General features: G+C 39.3%; 1 protein-coding gene across 1 annotated transcript in view; it reads right to left on the bottom strand.

Moving 5' to 3' along the window:
- Positions 1-481: 481 nt before the first annotated feature.
- The window catches only part of LOC117394342 (sushi domain-containing protein 5-like), a 53,428-nt gene continuing 33,877 nt past the window's right edge, over positions 482-20,032 (bottom strand). Inside the window, exon 5 of the mRNA XM_033992500.3 lies at positions 482-4,468. Coding sequence (XP_033848391.2) covers positions 3,177-4,468 — 1,292 coding nt within the window. The 3' untranslated portion in view covers positions 482-3,176. The remainder of the gene's footprint in view (positions 4,469-20,032) is intronic.

Here is a 20,032-nt window from a genome sequence, read left to right as displayed (position 1 = left end):
CGGTATTATTGTTTTCTGAAGTGTTTAGCAATCAATCAGCAATGCAATAACACTGCCATGTTATTTTAAAAAAATAATCCTCCGGCCGACTGTGAAAACAACAGCGATGATGGAAAGCTGAGTGAGCAGCCCTGGAACACATGGCAACGACAGCAGGAAGGAGGACAGGCAGGCAGGCAGGCAGGCGAGACCTACAGTACATGCCAGTGCCACATCGGGTCGGTCTGTCTCTGTGCATGTGTTTGTGGGTGATTGTGTTTGTGTCAGCATGCAGAATAAATGCACCAACCCCCAGAGGGGAATAACACTGCCTTTCACACTGTCAGGGGTTTTATAACTGTTTTTCTTTTATTTTGGATCAGTAAGCAAGTTGTCAGAGTACAATATGAACTCATTGTCAATTTGATTATCCGTAGTAGGCTTTTGAACTGTGCTTCTTTTTTTAGGCGCGTTTAATTCTTGAGCTTAACTGTATTCCTGATTTTTTTTTTTTTTAAATTGTATTTTAATTATGTCCCTTTGTTATCACAAATATAGAACACAAATAAAATAACTATAATAAACACACATTTATGTGAAAAAAACAAAAAAATGTTTTTTGAACAATGATCAAAAGTTTAAGGAGTATTGTAATGTACCACACAACAGGAAACAGAAAACGGTTTAAAAAATGTGTTAGAATTTCTTTTCCTTACAGCAACTTGATAATGGCAAGTCTGTCATGAGAGATCACATAAAACATAAAACATCTAAATACATAATACAAGTTTGCAATGTTGGCTATAATAATAAGAGAAGCAACTGTTGGTATATATACACAGAGCTATGGCCAAAAGTTTTGCATCACCTAGAATTTTAGGATTGAGACACATGAACATAATTTAGATATTTATTTAACTTCTTGTCGTCAAAGAAACTACAAAATGATATCACAAAAGTTTACCGGAAACCATAATAGTAATACAGTATTTCATGTCACATTTTTCAATTTTTGTCAGTTTTTTGTTAAGTATATGGAGAAATACAAAGCGGTATGTAATTCAATATGTTAACGTAACATTATTCAGCATGTTTCATTCAACTTTATGAAGTAAAATGAGTTCATTCTATAGGGTGATGAAAAACATTTGGCTGTAGTTGTATATTATGTGTGTTGCATGCAGGTTGACTGATTTCACTGCAATATCAGGATACTGAGATTTACAGACTTTTGTAGCACCCAGATATGGCCCTTGGCTGCTTTGCTGCCACATACCAACCCATAGAGCCACAATGTTACTTTACTGTACTTGTCAAGGGGTCTTTATTGTGAGAAACCACTGCTGTTGATGACACTGTGTCAGTGGTGAAAATGTGCTGACTAGCAATACTAGATAATTCATTATGACCATCCTCAATTATTTAATTTATTTATTCAAAAACAGCAATTCCTGCTGCCTGCATTTGCCAGATTAGAGCATGCATTCCTACTGAAAGTAATCAGGAAACGATGGCCAAAAACTGATTCTGCTCAGCACAAAGTCCAATATATCAATGATTGTTATACAAAAGTATTTTGAAACTTTCATTTTAATCTGATTATTAATATCAGATCAATAAAGCTGGGAGCTTACCAGTAATGTCTGGGTCCAACAGTCAAAAAGGGTTGAGAGATTAAAAAATAAAAGCAAGGGACTCTTTTTGAGTGCCTACTACTACTGTTTATCTGGCAAGTACACTATGAAATCAATTGGTTTACTCATTAGATGACAATTAACTACTGTAATTAAAATTGTATGCTCTTCCTAAAGCCTCAGGAGAGGAACCCTGTATGTCTGATGTTGAAGCAGTTCAGCTGAGGTCAATTCATTTTGTACTAAATGTTCTGCGAGCCTTCCCACTTTTAATTTACATTTTGTATATAGAGAATTATATTTCAATCTTTCCCTTGAGGACTAAATAGAAAGTTGTGATTCAAAGCTAGGATTAGGTCTATGTACGATCACCACTCTGCAAAGGCTAAACGCAATTCAATCCTAGTTTTGTTAGAACTCGTTTAAAAATAATTTTGAAACATTTTGGTTGTTATCTCATATTCAGTTGTACAGTGTTATTTTGTTAACCTACAACATACATGTTTTTTGTTTTTTTTTAAATAAAAAAAGATGTCAGGCTAAAATATATTGTTATCGCTTCAGAAATGCTTCTAACCAACAACACACCTTGTTCATTATCAAAAAAACAAATGAAAATCTATATTAATACAACACTATATATTAAAAAAAAAACAATGCTAGTATGTTCTCTAGAAACTGAACAATTAACTTACTAACTGAATAATACACAGAAAGAAAGAATGGCGCGCAAGTAGAGACTAGTTTTGAATGATGCTTCACAACCCATGAGATGGGTAATTTACAATCAAGAGTGGGCTGTGTTAGTACCCTCCCACCCCCACCAAAATCAATTTCCCATTTTATTTGAGCATGGTATGTATGCCTTACCATAGATCATTTAAAACACAGAAGGTTTTAAAGGTCACAGGTCTTCACAAAATGTATTTCAGCTCATCATCAGACTTGTGAATTTGTAAAAAAAAAATGAATTAAACATATATCTATACATTCTAAAATGTTATGCCTTCTATAAGATAATCTATATCCAATTGCCTACAGCAGTGTTTCTTTGGCAATATTCTAAAGAGAAAACTTAAAAAAAATGTTGATTGCTTGTACATTAATTTACCTTTATCTAACTATAGTATTTATTTCCAAAAATCAGGTTTGCTTATTATTTGTGGAACTGAAGATTTAGTGCTCCCAAAAGGTGTTGGATAGATGCCCTAAAAACAGCCATCAAACAGTTGTAACAAGGCCTCTGAAGCCACACCCCATTTATTATTTACTGTCTCTGAATCTTTCGGGCTTGTCTTGAACTGTACAACCTAATACTGAGATAATAAATCTGCATGTGTGTAAGAATGCATGTGTTTGATATATAAGGTGCTGTAACCATTTTGTGACAACATTTGACCTTTGGAAACAAAAACAAAACAAACAAACAAAAACAAATTCTTGGTACCACATTGTCCTTTGTCTCTAAAGAAAGAGTCAGTTCTAGGCATCCACTGGGGGCTTGAGTAGCTTTGTAAATCAGCTCCAGCTAGTAGCTGGCCCAGTAAAAAAAAAAAAAGAAAGTTAGACCTTCTGTTGCATTTCAATGTGCTGGGGGTGTCTGGTCTGGCCTTTCCCATTCATCTTATAAACAGAGCTCTTCTGTTGTTTTTTCTTGTAGCACCAGACAGCCAATATGGCGGTGAATATCAACAAACAGATGACAATGAGGATGATGGCGATCATGGGGCCTTTGCTAGGCTGGGGACAGTCCTCCCCCACACACGTTTCTGCTGTTGGAAGTAACTTGGCTCCAGTACCGTCTGTGAGGTTCCCTTTCTGTGTGAATTCATCGTAAAGGGACGTTCCTGCAAAACCGTCCGGTGATCTGGTAGTAGTTTCTATAGGCTCTTGGTAAGACGCGGTGGTATCTTCTGCATATGTTGGCACTGGTACGTGATTGATAAAGGGGTATACAGTCTCAGTTGTTTCCCAGGTGTCGGTGGGTACTGCCGGGAATTCCTGCTGCTCGATAGTCTCTTCCGTGGTAGTAGTGTTGGCCATGACTATGCTGGATGGTGTGGTTGTGCGATACATGTCGTCCATGCCTTTGCTGGCGCTCACGTTCTCCGGGGGTGAGGTTGGGGTCAGCTCCACAGGAACAGGCTTGTCACCATAATCCAGTTGCCTGGTGGGTCCCGCCACTATCTGGGTGAAGTCGGTGGTCGGGCTGGTGCTTGAGGTGTCGGCTCTGCTGATCTCCACGTGGTTTGGCTGGTCGGTCGTGACCACGCCCTCCCCTTCCTCGGTTTCCATGGAGCCATCCACTTTCTCGCCTTCCTCGACCTCTTGCATGACTGGGTAGCCATCCAGCCAGGACTCATCGGTGCTGGCTACAGATTCCTTCGTGGTTTTGGTTTCATTGTGTGGCTCCAAAGGCGTGTCAATAGGGAAGTCCTCATTATTGTCGAAGGTTTTGATTCCCCCGGTTTCGCTGCCTGAGGACTTCACCCCAATGTAGTTGTCCCCCTCATAGAACTCGGTTTTGGTGCTTTCACTGGAAGGTTCCTGGGGCTCCTCTGGCTGCTCAGTCTCGTGGAAGGTCTCGGAGGGGAACCAGAAGAGGTGTTTTTGACTCAGCAGCGAAACTGGAGACTCTGTAGGGGTCGTGGGCTCCAGGTTCTCCCGCTCAGTGAAGTCCTCTACCTCCTCTTCCTTCACCACCTCTCCCTCTTTCACATCCCCTCTTTCCTGCTCAGTGTCCTCGTGCTCTGAAAAAGCAAATTCCTCATCCTCATCCTCATCGGTATCTTCAAACGCCATCGACCTTTCGTCAGGGAACTTGTCTTCATAGTCAATATGCGCCTCTGTCTCATCTACGAGAAATACAAAATTATATAAATTAGGGCTTGATAGTCGACAAGAAATGATTTCTTCCCAAATGTAATATATTGTCCTATTGTTCAGGACATCAAAAGGTCATTAACCTGCTCCAAAACTATAAAACCCTCAAATCGTAAGACGTCAAAATACTGAAAAAAAACTGAAAACTTATTTGACAAACTTTTTGACTAGAAGTCTTACCAGTGTGTTTTGGTGTGATGGGGTTTGTGACTATGTAAGAGGGTGGAGACTGGGCACAAATCTCAACCTTGCGCATGCGAGTGTGTCTTAACCTCTATGCAAAACAGTTGGGCTCCTCTGCATTCAAGCTTTTAATCTAATTTCACCGGCAGGGGACAGAATACGCAATGGCAGTGCATCAGCCAATGCTACCTGTTACAACGATACATAGAGAAGGGGGGGGGGGGGGGGGGTGTATTGTTGAGCCAAGATGATTAGCTGTAAAAATGCCTTAATAAATGGTTGATTGAAAAGAAGTTGAACACTCATGTTCTGCATGTCACACCATGCAATTAAAGAGCACTCCCTCAGTATACCAGCAATTAAAGAGCACTCCCTCAGTATACCGGCAATTAAAGAGCACTCCCTCAGTATACCGGCAATTAAAGAGCACTCCCTCAGTATACCGGCAATTAAAGAGCACTCCCTCAGTATACCGGCAATGCTATTCGCTCTACCTGTCCAGCCAGAAACGTGACTTTGTTACAGTAGGGCGCTTTATTTGGAAACAAACAGCTGATGCGCACGAAAAGTTTTCATGATGTGATCTAATGTGTGCCACAATCTGTCGTCACAATTACCAAGTTGATTTAAAAGTGATAAAAATATGCATTATGTGCATTCAGCTAAGGGGTCATCCATAACTATGATCAATTACAGCACGCGTACACTGCATGCTCTTTTTCAAGACCCTGCCCCCCCTCCCCCCTCCCCCCTCCCCCCTCCCCTCCAAAAGCGTACATAAAAAGGCTGACATCAGAAGCAGGCCTTATGTGTTCAAAATGTAATTACTCACCATAGGAAAGTGATAATAGGCACTTTTGATAAGAATCTTTTTTGCTCTATGGCTCATAAAAGGATCATAATCTTAATTGGCTCATGGATTTCCTAAGTGATAAAAAAACCTTGCCTTAACAGACCGTATCCATGTTTAACGTATCCATATTCTAATAGCATTTGAGCCCTCAGGAGCCTTCTCACCTTCGGCTCGGGCGTGTAACTGCACGAAGCGGGCATTACCACACGATTAAGCCCACTCCTTATGGCTCAAATGCTTAATTTAAATCTCAAATCAGGAATTTAAATTTGTCACAACCTTTAACCATAAATAAAACACAATTCATGAAACAATTCTAGGATCAAATGTTAAAAATGTGAAATCCTGTTTTGAAACTGCTTGTGGATTCCTGTTACTCTTATAAACTACTAATGCATACTCTGCAGCTAAACGTTGTGTTTGTTGATTGGTTATTTTAAAAATCAAAATTGCCTCTGGTTGGTTATCAACACACTATGTCATCATCAAAGTAAGCAGACACTTTGCGCATGCGGCTCTGCTTTACCCAATCAGAATCCTGGCCAGTGCAAGAGTCAATGTGCTGAAAGAACGAGTAATGAGATGCTTCTGAGAAATGTAGTGGAGTAAAAAATACAATATTTTCGAAACAAACGTACTTGAGTAAAAGTACAAGTATCCCAAAAATAAAGTACTTAAGTAAAGTACTTTGGCAGTGTGCCCCGCCCATGTGTGCGTTATGTGTTGTGATGCGTGTGGTGTGTTAATGTTGGTGTATAGGTATTGGTACACGGAATATAAATGGGTCTGTGTAGCACGACTGATTTAAAATAGATAGTTGTATTTAGGCACGGGGATTGCATAATCACTTCACATGCATTTAAAGTATGTAATAGTATGTGTGCATGGGATTGCACAAATTAGTTCACGTGCTGGGATTCAAGTGAATAATTAATTAGTAGTTGAATCCCGGCACAACAGAATATATAGATGCACGTTTTACTCACTCGGGGTTGTGTGTTCGGTGAGTGGAGAGGGGAATTAATTAAAAGGGTAAATAAAATAAATAATACAATTGCTATTTCGTGCTGCAAGGACCAGCACGATACTTGTTTGTTCGGACTCCCCGTGTTTGTTTGTCTGTTAGTCCACTGTTTGTTTAGTGTTAGTCCATTTTGTTTGTCTATTTATTTTGGCCTCAAGTGCCGTGTGCTGTTTTGTTTAACCTTTTATTTTCTCTGTGTTGATAAAACACTGATCGCCGCAGCATCTCAGTATCGCCCGCAGTTGCTGTTTGTTTTGGTTTCATTTCCTGGCCTGATGTCACCCCTACAGCCAGCCTGTTCACAGGCCCCTATTACATATTCTTACTAGTAATACTACACTACGAAACCATGACTTTCAAACAGGGCAACAACAACACTATTAAATGTAGTGCATTTTACTACAGCAATCACAAAAAAAAAAAACACTCAGAGACAGTTAAAAATTAACCTTTCGTTCCTTCGCAGCGACAGAGTCTGCAATTATAACTGAATAATCTAGTGTTCGGCAAATCTGGAGCACGATCGATATCTGCCCTAGTCCAGTCAAACTTTCCTGCGACATTGTAGAAAGTAAGTAAATACATTTTGATTAATTTAATGTTCAGGCAAGAAAAGCTTCTCTCCCGACGCTACTGTGACAGGCACAATCAAAAGCTGATGCGAGGCAATACTGAGGTTGGGATACAGATCCAGCAAATTTCCCTGTAGATGTAGTTGAGCATCTCAAGAGGCGAGGAAACGCATTTATTTTAATTTGTTTCCAGGTTCATCAAACATGCAGCCCTACGCTTGTGAGACATCTATACATGTATTCCCTTCAAGTTTGCAGAACTGACGGCACGCGCAAGCAAACTTTGTTTGTAGTGTGTCGAAAATAGTCATTTTTAAATGTCTTACTGTCTTTAGCTTAAAACGTGCGTTACATGATTATGAGGCACATACTGACATAAACTTGCGCATGGCTTTAAACCCCTAACGCTGTGTTTTTTCTGTTTATGGCTTGTGGCTTAGATAAAAAGAACAGTAAAATGGCTAACAAGTAATTCATTCTGCTGCAGACCTGAGGTGAATATGTTTTTTTTAGGAACTTAGCCATGACAACTGGGGTCCCTTGCTGCCTTGTGTCCCATGTAATTGCATGGGTTGCATGTGCCTAAAACCTTTACTGCAAAAATGACATCTCTGGTGGTTACAGTTATTTTTCAGAAGGCATGTGACTATCTGAAGTTATATAAAAGTGTCATCATTTTTTAAATCAAAAATTGTACACTGCCTCTCGACTCAACATCCCAGCGCACGCTGAATATAAACATTTTGGACACCCCTAAGTATAAATATTACTATTCAAGGGATGATAGATAATATATTTTGATTTAAATAATACATCCCACTTGCATCATGCTAAACTTGATTACCATAAACAAACCCCAGAACTGTAGTGACTGTATCAAGCATTTACAGTTTTACAGTCATCAGTTTGAAAACTGTTCAAGTTGGTAGAAAACAAACCTACATTATTCACACCAATAGGATTGAAGGCTCCAATCAATCAGTGCAGCATCAAAGCAGAGGCCACTCAGACTCTTACAGCACTGGGAGTTGATTCCCATGGAAAGCAGAAGCAAACTGTTGCTGGTGTTTTCATTTCTTGGCTTCATAAGAACAACTATTTGCAGACGCTGCCCAGGCCCACTGCTGGTATTTAGCAAGGAAGTGCTATGGTAGCCTTTTATAGCAATTGCTTTAACAGTTTTACTTTCTTTTGTTTTTCTTGGATCATCAATATAGATTTCTCTCTAAAAAAAAAAAAAAAACATCCTATCCCCAATTTAAATATACTTACTTCACATACTTTATTTTAATAGAACAATTACTTGCAGACAACTCAGTTTTGGACACTTTATTAGGAACAATAACTAAATAAAGCAGACACATTGTGAGAAAATTCTAAGCACAGGAGCTAAACTTGGCTTGTAATGATACAGAGTTGCATATTTCTGCTCTGACAAAGGGAGACAGGCTCTTTAGGCACTGCACCCAGCATGTTGGTCTCTTAATCCTGCGGACCAGGGTTTGATCCTCATATACCACTACACCATCCTCTGATGGTTGAAGCAGGTATTTAATTTCAGTTTACAGTACATGTGTATATTTACCATGTGACAGGTACTGCATGCTTGCTGGCTCTGAAGCCACTCAGATGAGCCCTGATTTTGAAGTTCTCTGGAGGAAGGGCTGTATCTTTCTGGAAGCTGACTGAGTTGAGTAACATTAAGTTGCATATGTCTGCATTGCTAAGTCAAGGACCACTGGTTCACTAATGACAATATATCCTAGAAGACAACTATTTTTGAGTTATATGTAAATCTGTTTTTTTTTTTCCCAGGGCTTTTGCTTTTTATATACTGTATGAAATGTTTTCGGTTACTTTCGGTTTTGTCACAATATGGGCCTCATTTACGAAAGGGCACTAAACATTATGGTGCACCATAATTGCAATTAGTGTGCACGTTTATGATTTCTGTATTTATTATTGCAATTGTATTCATTATTGCACGAAATAGTATGCATATTCTGGCGCACACTGATTTTATTGAGGCACACTCAGGTAATCAGAATGAATATGTGATTTGTATGGTAATGCATGATAATGTATTGAAATGAGGCACCCAGCTCTGAATAATGAGATGAGCTTTATTCACACCGTATTTACTAAAGCGTGATAATCGTAGTGCGTACCTTAAGGTGAGTGATAATTTGTTTGTTTAGAAACCAGGCTTTAACCAGTGGTAGGCGCACTATTTAAACCTATATTTCTGGGCTAAAATCTATCTGGCATCATGGAGGCATTACCTGCATTAAAGTTTTCATATAGAGCAGTGAACATTACCTGTAAATAACATAAATATAACAGGTTATATTAAGCATGAATAAACGTGTTATAATTATAATAATAATTTATTAGATTGTATATTATAGTTCATTACATTGGTACAAATAAATAAAACACTGGACCAAACAAGGTATTATAATTTAAAACAACCTCATTCACTAGAATTTCTAACTCCTCAGCATGCAGGTTTAGTTTGCGTCACCTCTGCCTGTCCCCTGCGTCTGTTGACTGCTAATCTTCAGTCAATGTAAGCCCCCTTTCACAATAAGCCACTGACCAAAAGATACGCCTGGACTGCTGGGGCTTTTGATATCACGGTGGTCACAGGTAAGTCTTGGACATTATGATGCACATTAAATTATCGCTCACAATACATGTAGCGTGCACGCTGTGGTGTGTAAATTAGCCAAATATTGTGCATGTAAATTAATGTGGTCTCTGTTAGTAAATAGGACAGTGAATTTAGATTTATGGTGCACGTTAGGCTCACTACTTAATGTGCATGTTACAGCTACATTTAGTACATTTATTTGGGGTGGGTTTAAAGTATTCAGAATGAATCAATGAGAGATACAAGTCAGGAAGGAGGGACATTGCCCAAGTGCACTGGGTAAGTTATTTTTTTTTTGTTGGTTATTTAATTTTTTTTCACGGGGGAAGGGGTCAAGTCGGGTAAAACCGAAAATCAGAAGCCCTAACTATATTGAACAGAGCTGGGCACTCAAGATGGAATTTTATTAGGAACAAACCCTGATGAAAAACAAAAAATCATGAGAATGACATCTACAAGTGTAACAGGAGGCAGCTAAAAGAAAGTTGCAAGAATGTATTTGCGAAACTGTTCCTCTCCTTCTACAGTCTTGATGACTGCGCTTGGCGTTTCTATTTAGCCAATAGTCCAACAGCCCTGTGTGAAAAGACAGGAGGGACAGCAATCCGATCAGTGGCACGCATGTCTCTCCCTCGGCCCTCCCCACACCAGACGCATGCATTTCAAAGGTGCTAAAACATTACACTTTACCATAGTATACATTTTGTGATGTTCACAATCATTATGTGTGGTTTCATTATTATTATTATATATTATTATATTGATAATGCCATCTATAACTTGGGTAAAACCAAGTGTCACCAAAGACGTTTCTGTAGTTTTACTCTTAAGCCACATAATACTTAATTTGCTCTCATAAGGTGGACAAAAATATTCGACCACGATAGCAGTTATTTGCCTGTCAACGTTGGACACCATCACAACAGTAGAAAGAATAACTTTACTTTTTTTTTTTCTTCTTTTTTAAGAACGCTGCTTGTTTTATAGGGGATCCTTGCTTGCTTTAATAAGGTTTTAAGTTTCTAGCTCTTTGAAAATCAAATTCAGATTTTTTAACATACCAAGCCCCCTACACCAGGTCTGAATATGCTGGTGTGTTTTCAGGAGAACACAGTGTTCTTTCATGCTGAGGGAAACTGCAGGAAATGGTAACTGTACAGGGCTATTTTTTCTTGCAAAGCGGCTCGCAGCTTAAACCTACACTGCCTTCATTACCTCATGCTTGTGACATAATCCCTCCATACATTACTCCTGGTTGACATGTGGTGGACTGTTCCTGTGATTACACGTTAGGGGGAACAGCAAATTAGTAATAACAGGATGGACTTGACTGACTTTGTTTTTTCTGTTGTAACCCTAAACTCACGTTCTGTTTGAGTATGGTCCCTTTGTTGCTGCCTTTGGGCAAAGGAACAAGGGAGCATATTTTAAAAGTGTAATTTACAATGGACCACATTGTATAGAAAGATTTTAGGAGTTACCTAACTGAATCCCCATTCAGAATTTGCGTGGTCATTTTAACAGTATTTCCTATCTTTTTGTTGCTAGCAAAATGTACACTGCATGGCAGAATTTCCAGCTCAAATGCCCTTCTCTTCCCTGATTTTCCTTTGGATTGTACAATGAATGAATGAAGTCAAGGATAAAGATGTATTATATGAATTATATGAATATGTATTATAAACTAAGCCCTCTGATTGGTTGTAAGCAATCACATGACCGTGTGGTAAGATTTGTTCATCCACCATTAATTATAGTTCATTTACAAATTTGTTACAAAATATACTGTATATATAATAAAAATAGTGATTATGACAGGGAGCCAGGTCACTGGTTCCTGCACAAGTGTGTGTGCCTGGGAGAAATCAGCTGCTAAGCAACCAGCTGAGCAGGAGGCTCGCCCTGAGCTAAGCTGATCGGGAGGTCTGGATTGGCTGGGGCGGGGAGGTGGGGGCGTGCGCAGAGCTCAAAGCGGCTGTGCTACAGCTCAGGGCAATTGCAATGCCACTGACACACAGACGGGCGCTGTGTTTGTTGACATCCAAGAGGGGAGTGTCCGCTCTGCAGGAGCTACTACCACAGAACCCTTTAACTGCACGATGGGGCCTGTGAAGGCGATTGCCCAGCCAGGACTGTCGGAAAGGCCCGGAGTCCCTGGGAGGCCAGGACTTCGGAAGCAACAGAACAGAGGTAGGTCAGCTTAAGGGATGTGGATCCCAAAACAGTATAGAGAGGGTTACATAGAATAGTAGGTTCCTGGAGCGGGACGTTCCTTTTAGTGGGACTAGCGTTCACCATTTTGTGTGGCAAACATTTATTTTTAGCTTTGTTTTGTTTTGATGTATTTATTAAATGTGGCACTAGGGTTACCATTGTTGGTACCCTAGTGCCAGCACTGTGTTGAAATTAAATCTGCGTGCCTCAGTTCATATCAGCACCAGTGCTCTGTGTCTGTGTCAGTATTTTCCAGTGACTACCCACACATGTAACACATCCCCTGATACAGTGATCTGCAATGTAGGATTGCGAAAGCAATGAAGGACAACCACCACAAAATAAGACAGATGGATGAATTAGAAGACAACAAAATGGATTAAATACAAAAAAACAACATTATGGGTAGGGCTTCTGATTTTTGGTTTTAACTGAAAAAACACCCCCGGATACAAAAAAAAAGAAATCGGTGGATAGCCAAATAACACCGGAAAAACTGTGGAAATGGTTAATCAATTCACATTCACTTTACCCTTTTCCCATTAAAAAATAAAACCTACTACAATAATAATAATAAATATAGTGCTGCTGGGCAATGTCCCGCCTTCCTGACTTGTATCTCTCATTGATTTGTTTTGAATACGTTAAACCCACCCCAACTACTGAGTGACAGCACATTCCTACATTTCTATTGGAGACTGCGCTTGCAAGATTTAAAACAAGACTACAATCAGGAATGGAGGCTTGTTAGCAGGATTTGAAGCTGTATTACAGTTAAGATATGGAGGATTTAAAAAAGAATTGGTACCTTAAATGGATAATTGCCAAGGCATGACATTTTTACAGTCCACGCACACCCAGCTATATAGTGATTTATTATTGAGATAGAATGACAGCCTTATATGTACAGTTTTGGTGTTGTTATAATACATGGTGTTGTTATAATACATAGTTGTTATAATACATGGTGAAATTGTAGAACTAGCAATGTTGATTTTTTTTTTTTTTAATTTAGTAGTCGCCAATTGATTTTACCCCATTTTTCTCCCAATTTGAAATATCCAATTGTATTTTAGGCTCAGCTCACCGCCGCGCTGACTCAGGAGCGGCGAAGACAAACACACGCTGTTCTCTGAAACGTGTGCCATCAGCCGACCACTTCTTTTCACTCTGCAGGCCCGCAATGCAGCCAACCCAGAGCTACAGCATCGGAGGACAGCACAGCTCTGGGCAACTTACAGGCAAGCCCACAGGTGCTCGGCCAGTCTACAGGGGTTGCTGGTGCGTGGTGAGTCGAGGACATCGTGGCCGACCATTTAAGCACATTTAAAAATGTAATAAAATACATTTAAAAAAAAAAATCAGTCAAACACATATGTAGTTGTAATTGGGTAGTCCTGTCATTTTTACATCAGATTCAGACCTTCGACTCCTTTGATTGGACAATGCGTGTGTACGTAGTGTTCAAACTGACTTGCGATGAGACGTCCAAGTCAAAGATTAACACAGAAATTACGGCCTCGAGGATGGACGAAAATACAAAACATAACTGGCGACTCTTCAAAAATGAATGCTTTTACGGTGCATTTTAAGATATGTATGGAAATAGATATCACTCAAAGACAAAATGGTTATTGTAGCCTTTGGAAAAGAAAGTACAATGAAATTAGTTATTTAAACCCGGTTCATTGTTTACAAATCATGCACAACATCGCATTTAATTTTGAATTTACCGACTTTCCTTGATAAAAACAAATCCACATCTGGGAGGTGACAAGCTGTCCTCTGCTTTTGACCAACTGAAACCTTTTTTAGCCCCATGTGAATCATGGTTTAAACAGCTGTTGTAAAGAGACCTATAAGTACTCGACAAGTTTGCAATGAAAAACAGGAGGATGGATTTGGGGATTAGGTAAAGTAGGTTATTATTTGTGTTATTTAATGTGTATGTTTAATAACTGCATAGTAGTGGTTCTTAATGTGATTGTGAGGTGAAACATCACGGTTCTTAATAGGGCGATTTCGAGTACATTGCACGTTTGGGGTGTTAATTTTTACTTACAGAAACATTTTTACAAATTATTACTAGGATGTCAAGTAAGTACAAAATTAGTCCCAATTAATCTTGAGATAAAAAAAATGAATCTCAATTAATCTTGGTTTTAATCGCATATTCAATTGTTACAATTACTTCATCCATCTCATTTACGTTTGTTTTATTACTGATGCTATTGTAATGTTGGAATGTATTTTCTATTGTTTTGGCCAGGTTACAGTATTTGCACTGTTCAGATTATTTTATTAATGTTATTTGTGTAGAATGAATACATCAAAAATGATTAGTTGGAACTCTGTTTTGTACTGTGCAGCTAATGCATCTGTAGCTTAACTGGAACACCTTACGCACTGTGATGTGGCTGTTGAACTGTGGGGAGTTTGGTGGTGTCTTGGGATGAGAGGGAGAGATCGTTACCACGGGATACTGTGAGCTCTGTATTGTAATACTTTAACTAAAAGCAACAAACCTGTGCCAGGGAAATAAAGAATATTGCTAAGACAGGGGCGGATCCAGACTTTCATGGGGGGGTCAACTATCATGAAGGGGGGGTACCTGATACAAAATATACCGTTAAAGTAAACAATATCTTGACATGTTTAATGAAGGGGGAGGGGTCTAGCCCCCCAGGACCCCCACCCCCGGAACCGCCCATGTAAGAGGGACAAGACAGGAGTGCGAATTAATCTCCCCACAAATGAATGCATTAATCACAGAAGTTAACTGCGATTAATCGCTTATTGTTTTTCTAAGGGTACTTGTGTTATTCTGCTCTTCCACAAATGTTCCCCTGCCTTCAGCGGATAAAATTTTTAATCTGCAGGACATTGTTGTTTGTTTTGGTAGCAGCTTGTTTTTAAAAATTGAGGTTAGCAGTTATATCATCAACCTTAATATACATGGGCAATCTCATTATCTCATGGATTGCAATTTTTTATCGGTTAATTTATGGCCATTAGTTGATTAATCGGTAGATTAATCGATACACATTTTTAATATAAGTAACAATCTTATAGCGGCTGTCCTGCATAGTAATACAAAAAATATATATAGAATCTAAATGAATAAGCCCAATGGGAATTTGGTCTTTTTAAAAGCATTTTTATTATTATTTTTAGGAAATGTAACACATTTTCACAGAACAACTGTTCTTTCGGGCCACTGTCAGTCACATACCTGAAAACAAAAGACTGCTGAGCTGTTTAATCTGCCATTATAGCTACATACTTGGCTTCCTTCCTGTACTTCTTCTGCATCTAGCAGAACCTGAGGCACCGAAGAGATTCAGCCGTTCTGAGTCTTGTTAGAGGTACCTGAGAATACTGTGGGTATTGATAAGCGACTGCTTAACATGCTGTCGTAGTCAGAAATCAGAGGAAGTAATTCCACATAATTACCTCTATTTGAGGAATTGGTGCCTTCATCGTGGCCTCTGAATGCCAGTGCTTGCTTGCCAAGGTAAACAACAGAATCAATCAAGCGTTTAAGAAACTGAAGATTTTTTCTTACTTAGGACTTGATGTATTGTATGCATTTTTTTTGAGAAAGTTCTTCTTTAAAATTAATTCGTAACCAAATCGACTACAGTGTCTCTGTTGTCTTATGGCATTTTTTTTTTTAATTTGTAAAAAGCAGTTCTCAATATAATTCTCAATAACGGTCTCTACGCAATATTGTACAAAATTCAGCTATTCTAACTGATGCTCCAGCGGCATGTCAAATTGAATTGAAATGAAGTACGAGTTAGAGCCGCACTTCATTTAAGGCTCTGTGAAAATCGTGGAGATTTTCTTTTAAATTCACAGCAGTGTCACGGGTAAAGTATCGTATTTTGTGGAATGTGCACAGAAATATTATAAATTATATGTACAGATTATTTTTTAAACAGCAAATATACCGATAAATGCACTGAAATCAAAATCATCAAAGTTATTCAAGCACTTTAGCTTGTGAAATGGTGTTGTAATTAACAGCCTGTAGGTAAAGTGTATCTTGTGCATCAGTCGACTTGTCAGTGTCCACTGACAAGCAACCAGACTGTTTTACCAATTCCATAATCTCCTGCTTGTGATACTACTTTAGGTAAGTATTCTGTCTGAAGAATTTCCATAACTTTTGGTTGTCCAATTTTTCAAAAGGGATATTTGCGCAAACAAACGCCTCAGGTCAAAATTTAATAAGTGGACTTTTGGAATATGGAACTCACCGTTTTTTGTTTCTTTGCAAGTAAAGCAGTCGCGGTACTGCTCTGGATTGCCACCTTTCACCTTCGGGGAATACTTGCTGTCAACAGATGAGTTTCGGTAGTGATCTAAAGTAACGTTGCAGGACGTTCAGAAGAACTTACCTCCATCGCTGCGTAAAACTCCTGCTGGATACTGCTTTACATGATCTGCTGCAGACACATTTTTAGCCTTTTTAGAAACATCCATTTTCTTGTTTACAGTGTGTAGTATTTTAATTTCCCGCTTAGATTGCATATAGGTCACATGACACAATCACTGCACAGCACTGTGTGCATGGTGAATATTACACGCAGGCACATAGAGCTGTACAGTTTCGTTAATGTGATTTTTTTTTTGTATGAAATACAAATAATTATGAAATTATTTTTATTTCTTAAGAATATTGTAAAAATCGTGGTATTGGGCTAATTTCATGATTGCCGCGCAGCCCGTGAAATCGCAATTTTCACAGGTCCCTAATTATATTCCATGAACCAATGGATTTCATACTGGAAAAATGAAGCGTGCCGCACTTATTCCAAAGCAATCTCCCACAATGCATTGTAGTAAGTAATGACAAAACCAGGAAATGAGTGAGTGTGAATGTATGTTTGTTTACATTTGTTAACGATATTGTGTAATTGTACCAATGAAAACATGTACACATTCTATCACATAGCATTCTGTGTTCTATCTAGCGAGTTACATATAGATTCAAGTGGTACCAGACGGCGAATCATAATTTGGAAGATTCTTCAAGCGAGAAAGAGAAGAAAGATGATGGTTATTCTCAGCATGATGGTGGCAACAAGAAATTTCTTCATGAAATGCTTGATGCTTAATCATCAAGGCATACTTAATTGTTTCAGGCACCGCTCTACTAATGTACTTAATGGGGACACAGTAATATTTTGTGCTTTAATTCAGTTTCAGCACACCGCAGGAGCATCAGTTTGAAACGGGGATTACACCCTTACCCTAGCATTTATGTCCCGCCTCTACTCACTCATAATTGGACTGCTGTGGAGAAAATGCAGGTCTTCTATTGGTTGATTTTATTTTATATACAAAAATGAAATTCTGCATAATTAAGTTGATTAAATCGGTCAGATTAATCTGTTAATCGGAGCAGCCCAAATAATAAGACCTTAAAACATCGAAGTTTATTCATTCAGGAAATTCATCATTCACCATGTAAAATAATAATAATAATAATAATAATAATAATACAACTCCACCTAAAGTATTTGTATCATAACATATCGAAATAACATGTGCAGTTCATTCTTTCTTTTACAGTATCTTAACTCCACTGGTTCAATCACATTTTGTAACCACAATCTACCTGCAACATTTTGTAACTCTTTCTCTCATTCCATCTGTCCACTGTTTCCCACCAGAAATCACCTGGTGTCTGCACTTACACTTTCTCTTAAAAATAAATAGAACAATTTATGTGTTAGAAGATCTCTCATCTCTGGCACATTAGAAGTAAAATTACAAGACCTCTTTAATGTGAAATAGGCAAAACAGGAGCAGTTATGCTCTATTCAGATTGCCAGCTGAAAGGTTAAATCATAAACTGTGAGGAATTTCTACAAATCTTTCTTTGAAAATCAGTTTCAGTTATAAGACATTTCATCTTTAAATTTAAATTATAATAAATTTAACTTAAGTAAGTATTTTCCCATTTTCAACCCCCCAACCCCCACGTCTCCAAAAAATAAACTGAATTACGCATCTGACTGTCCTGACAGTGTCACACTCGGTTCTGAGAGGAGACGGGACATCCTGCCAGAAAAAGTTTCTCAGTGCCTTGATAGCTCCCTGTGCAAACTCAGCAATGTTGACACGGAAATTCTCGAGTGCTCTCCCAGTCCAGACACTGTTCACTGCCACCTCTGCTTTGAACAGCAAGACTACAGCAGGGTCTATTTTAATTATCTAAACAGTGGCTGATCTAAATATTGCCTTTAACTCAGTATTATGTGAAACGTTCCCTGGAATAGAAATGTAGCCATTGCCTTATGTGTATTTACCTCTCAAAGAACAGAAACCTGAATAAGAAATATCAAAGCTGCTCAACGAGCCTGCGACGCAGTTATGGCCCGCCTCCGAGGACTTAAACGTACTGTGCTCACAGACCTCAACGTCCTTTTTCCATCAAGCCTGCTGCAGTCATGGATGCAGCAACCTTGAAGGTTAATAGTTACATTTCTATTTCAGGGAACCAGGGTTATGATAATAACATTCCTTTTCAAGTACGAAATGTAACCAGTACTGTATGGGTGAGTATACCAAAGCCGTCGCAAGGCCAATATTGCAGAACAACTGGAATGCTCCAAGAGGCTGCCTTGTGCATTACCATACGGAACCCCAGTAACCAGTAGTCAGGGCTAAAAATTGAGGGAGAAACTCACCTCTATGCCTGTGTTGTAAGCCACCCTTAACACTAGTTCCAAAACCAGGGTTTTGAGGATCCATGGCATTAAGTCTGTAGAACCTTGACAGATGCACCCTGGAATAAAACCCACAAAGTTGCCATGCCCCTGATGGAATGGGCTGTGAGCTTTTCTGGAGGGTGCAAACTGGCCAGCTCACAGGCAGTCCGGACTGTGTCTGCTATCCATTTGAACAGCCTCTGCTTAGACAGAATGCCTGCATCTCACTCACTTGCATTGCGGAGGTGATAGTAAGCAAGAAAGTCGCTTTGAGTGATAAATATTTCCGCTCAGCTGAATGCATGGGTTCAAATATTATTATTATTATTATTATTATTATTATTTATTTCTTAGCAGACGCCCTTATCCAGGGCGACTTACAGCCGTAAACAAAAATACATTTCAAGAATCACAGTACAAGTAATAATATAATTAAGAGCAAGATAAATACAATGACTTTGATTCTAGCAAGTATAAGTATGACAAAATACGATTCAGTAACGGAGCAGATAACAGTGTCAGTGATAGTTACATCAGGATATAATTAAATATAAAATACTACAGATTAAATGACACTTGACAGATTACAGAACTCTAAAGTAAATAGAGGCATCATGAGTGCAGTAAACACCACGATTAGCCTACAGCAGGTAACAATGTCCTTCATAAGCGGCCAAAGCCGCCAAGCTCCTTTCAAAAATGGCCCCACCAGGAAGTGAGCTCCTGGGAAGTCAATCTTGACACGGCAAGCTGAAATTGCTGCCAGACAGACCTTTATTGTAGAGGAGGAATTCCCCTTGTCAAACAGGTCCTGCAAAAATTGCAGTATAATTGCCATGGGACAGGTAGTGGGGTCAAACCCACAAGGCAGGCACCACATTTGAAAGACACCCCACTTGTAACCGTACTGGGAATGTGTGGACACTGCTCTGGAATTTTGTAGGTAGGGTGTCAGTAACCCTATTGGACAGACACAAACAGCTCAAATGCAGTTGTTCACAGGCTAGACCCAGAGCTGCAGGCTCGATGGGTCGGGATGCCATAAAGTCCCCTGTGCTTGACTGAGCAGGTTGCGGTGCTTGGGCAGTCTCCACGGCTGGCCACTCAGGAGCTGCATCAGGGTTGAAAACCAAAGTCTCCTTGGCCAATAAGGGGCTACTTGGAGCACTCTGGCCTGGTCCTGCCTGATTTTCTCCAGACACAGCGGGAGCAGGGCGAGTGGTGGGAAGGCATATAACAGTTGCCCCGGCCACTGGTGAGCCAAGGCATCTACTGCCGGCGGGTCCCTGCCTCGTATTATGGAGAACCAGTGGGG

The sequence above is a fragment of the Acipenser ruthenus genome, chromosome 3 (assembly GCF_902713425.1).
Source record: "Acipenser ruthenus chromosome 3, fAciRut3.2 maternal haplotype, whole genome shotgun sequence".
Lineage (NCBI taxonomy): Eukaryota > Metazoa > Chordata > Actinopteri > Acipenseriformes > Acipenseridae > Acipenser > Acipenser ruthenus.
The sequence above is the reverse complement of the archived record's forward strand: the minus strand, read 5'-3'. Positions and strand labels throughout refer to the sequence as shown.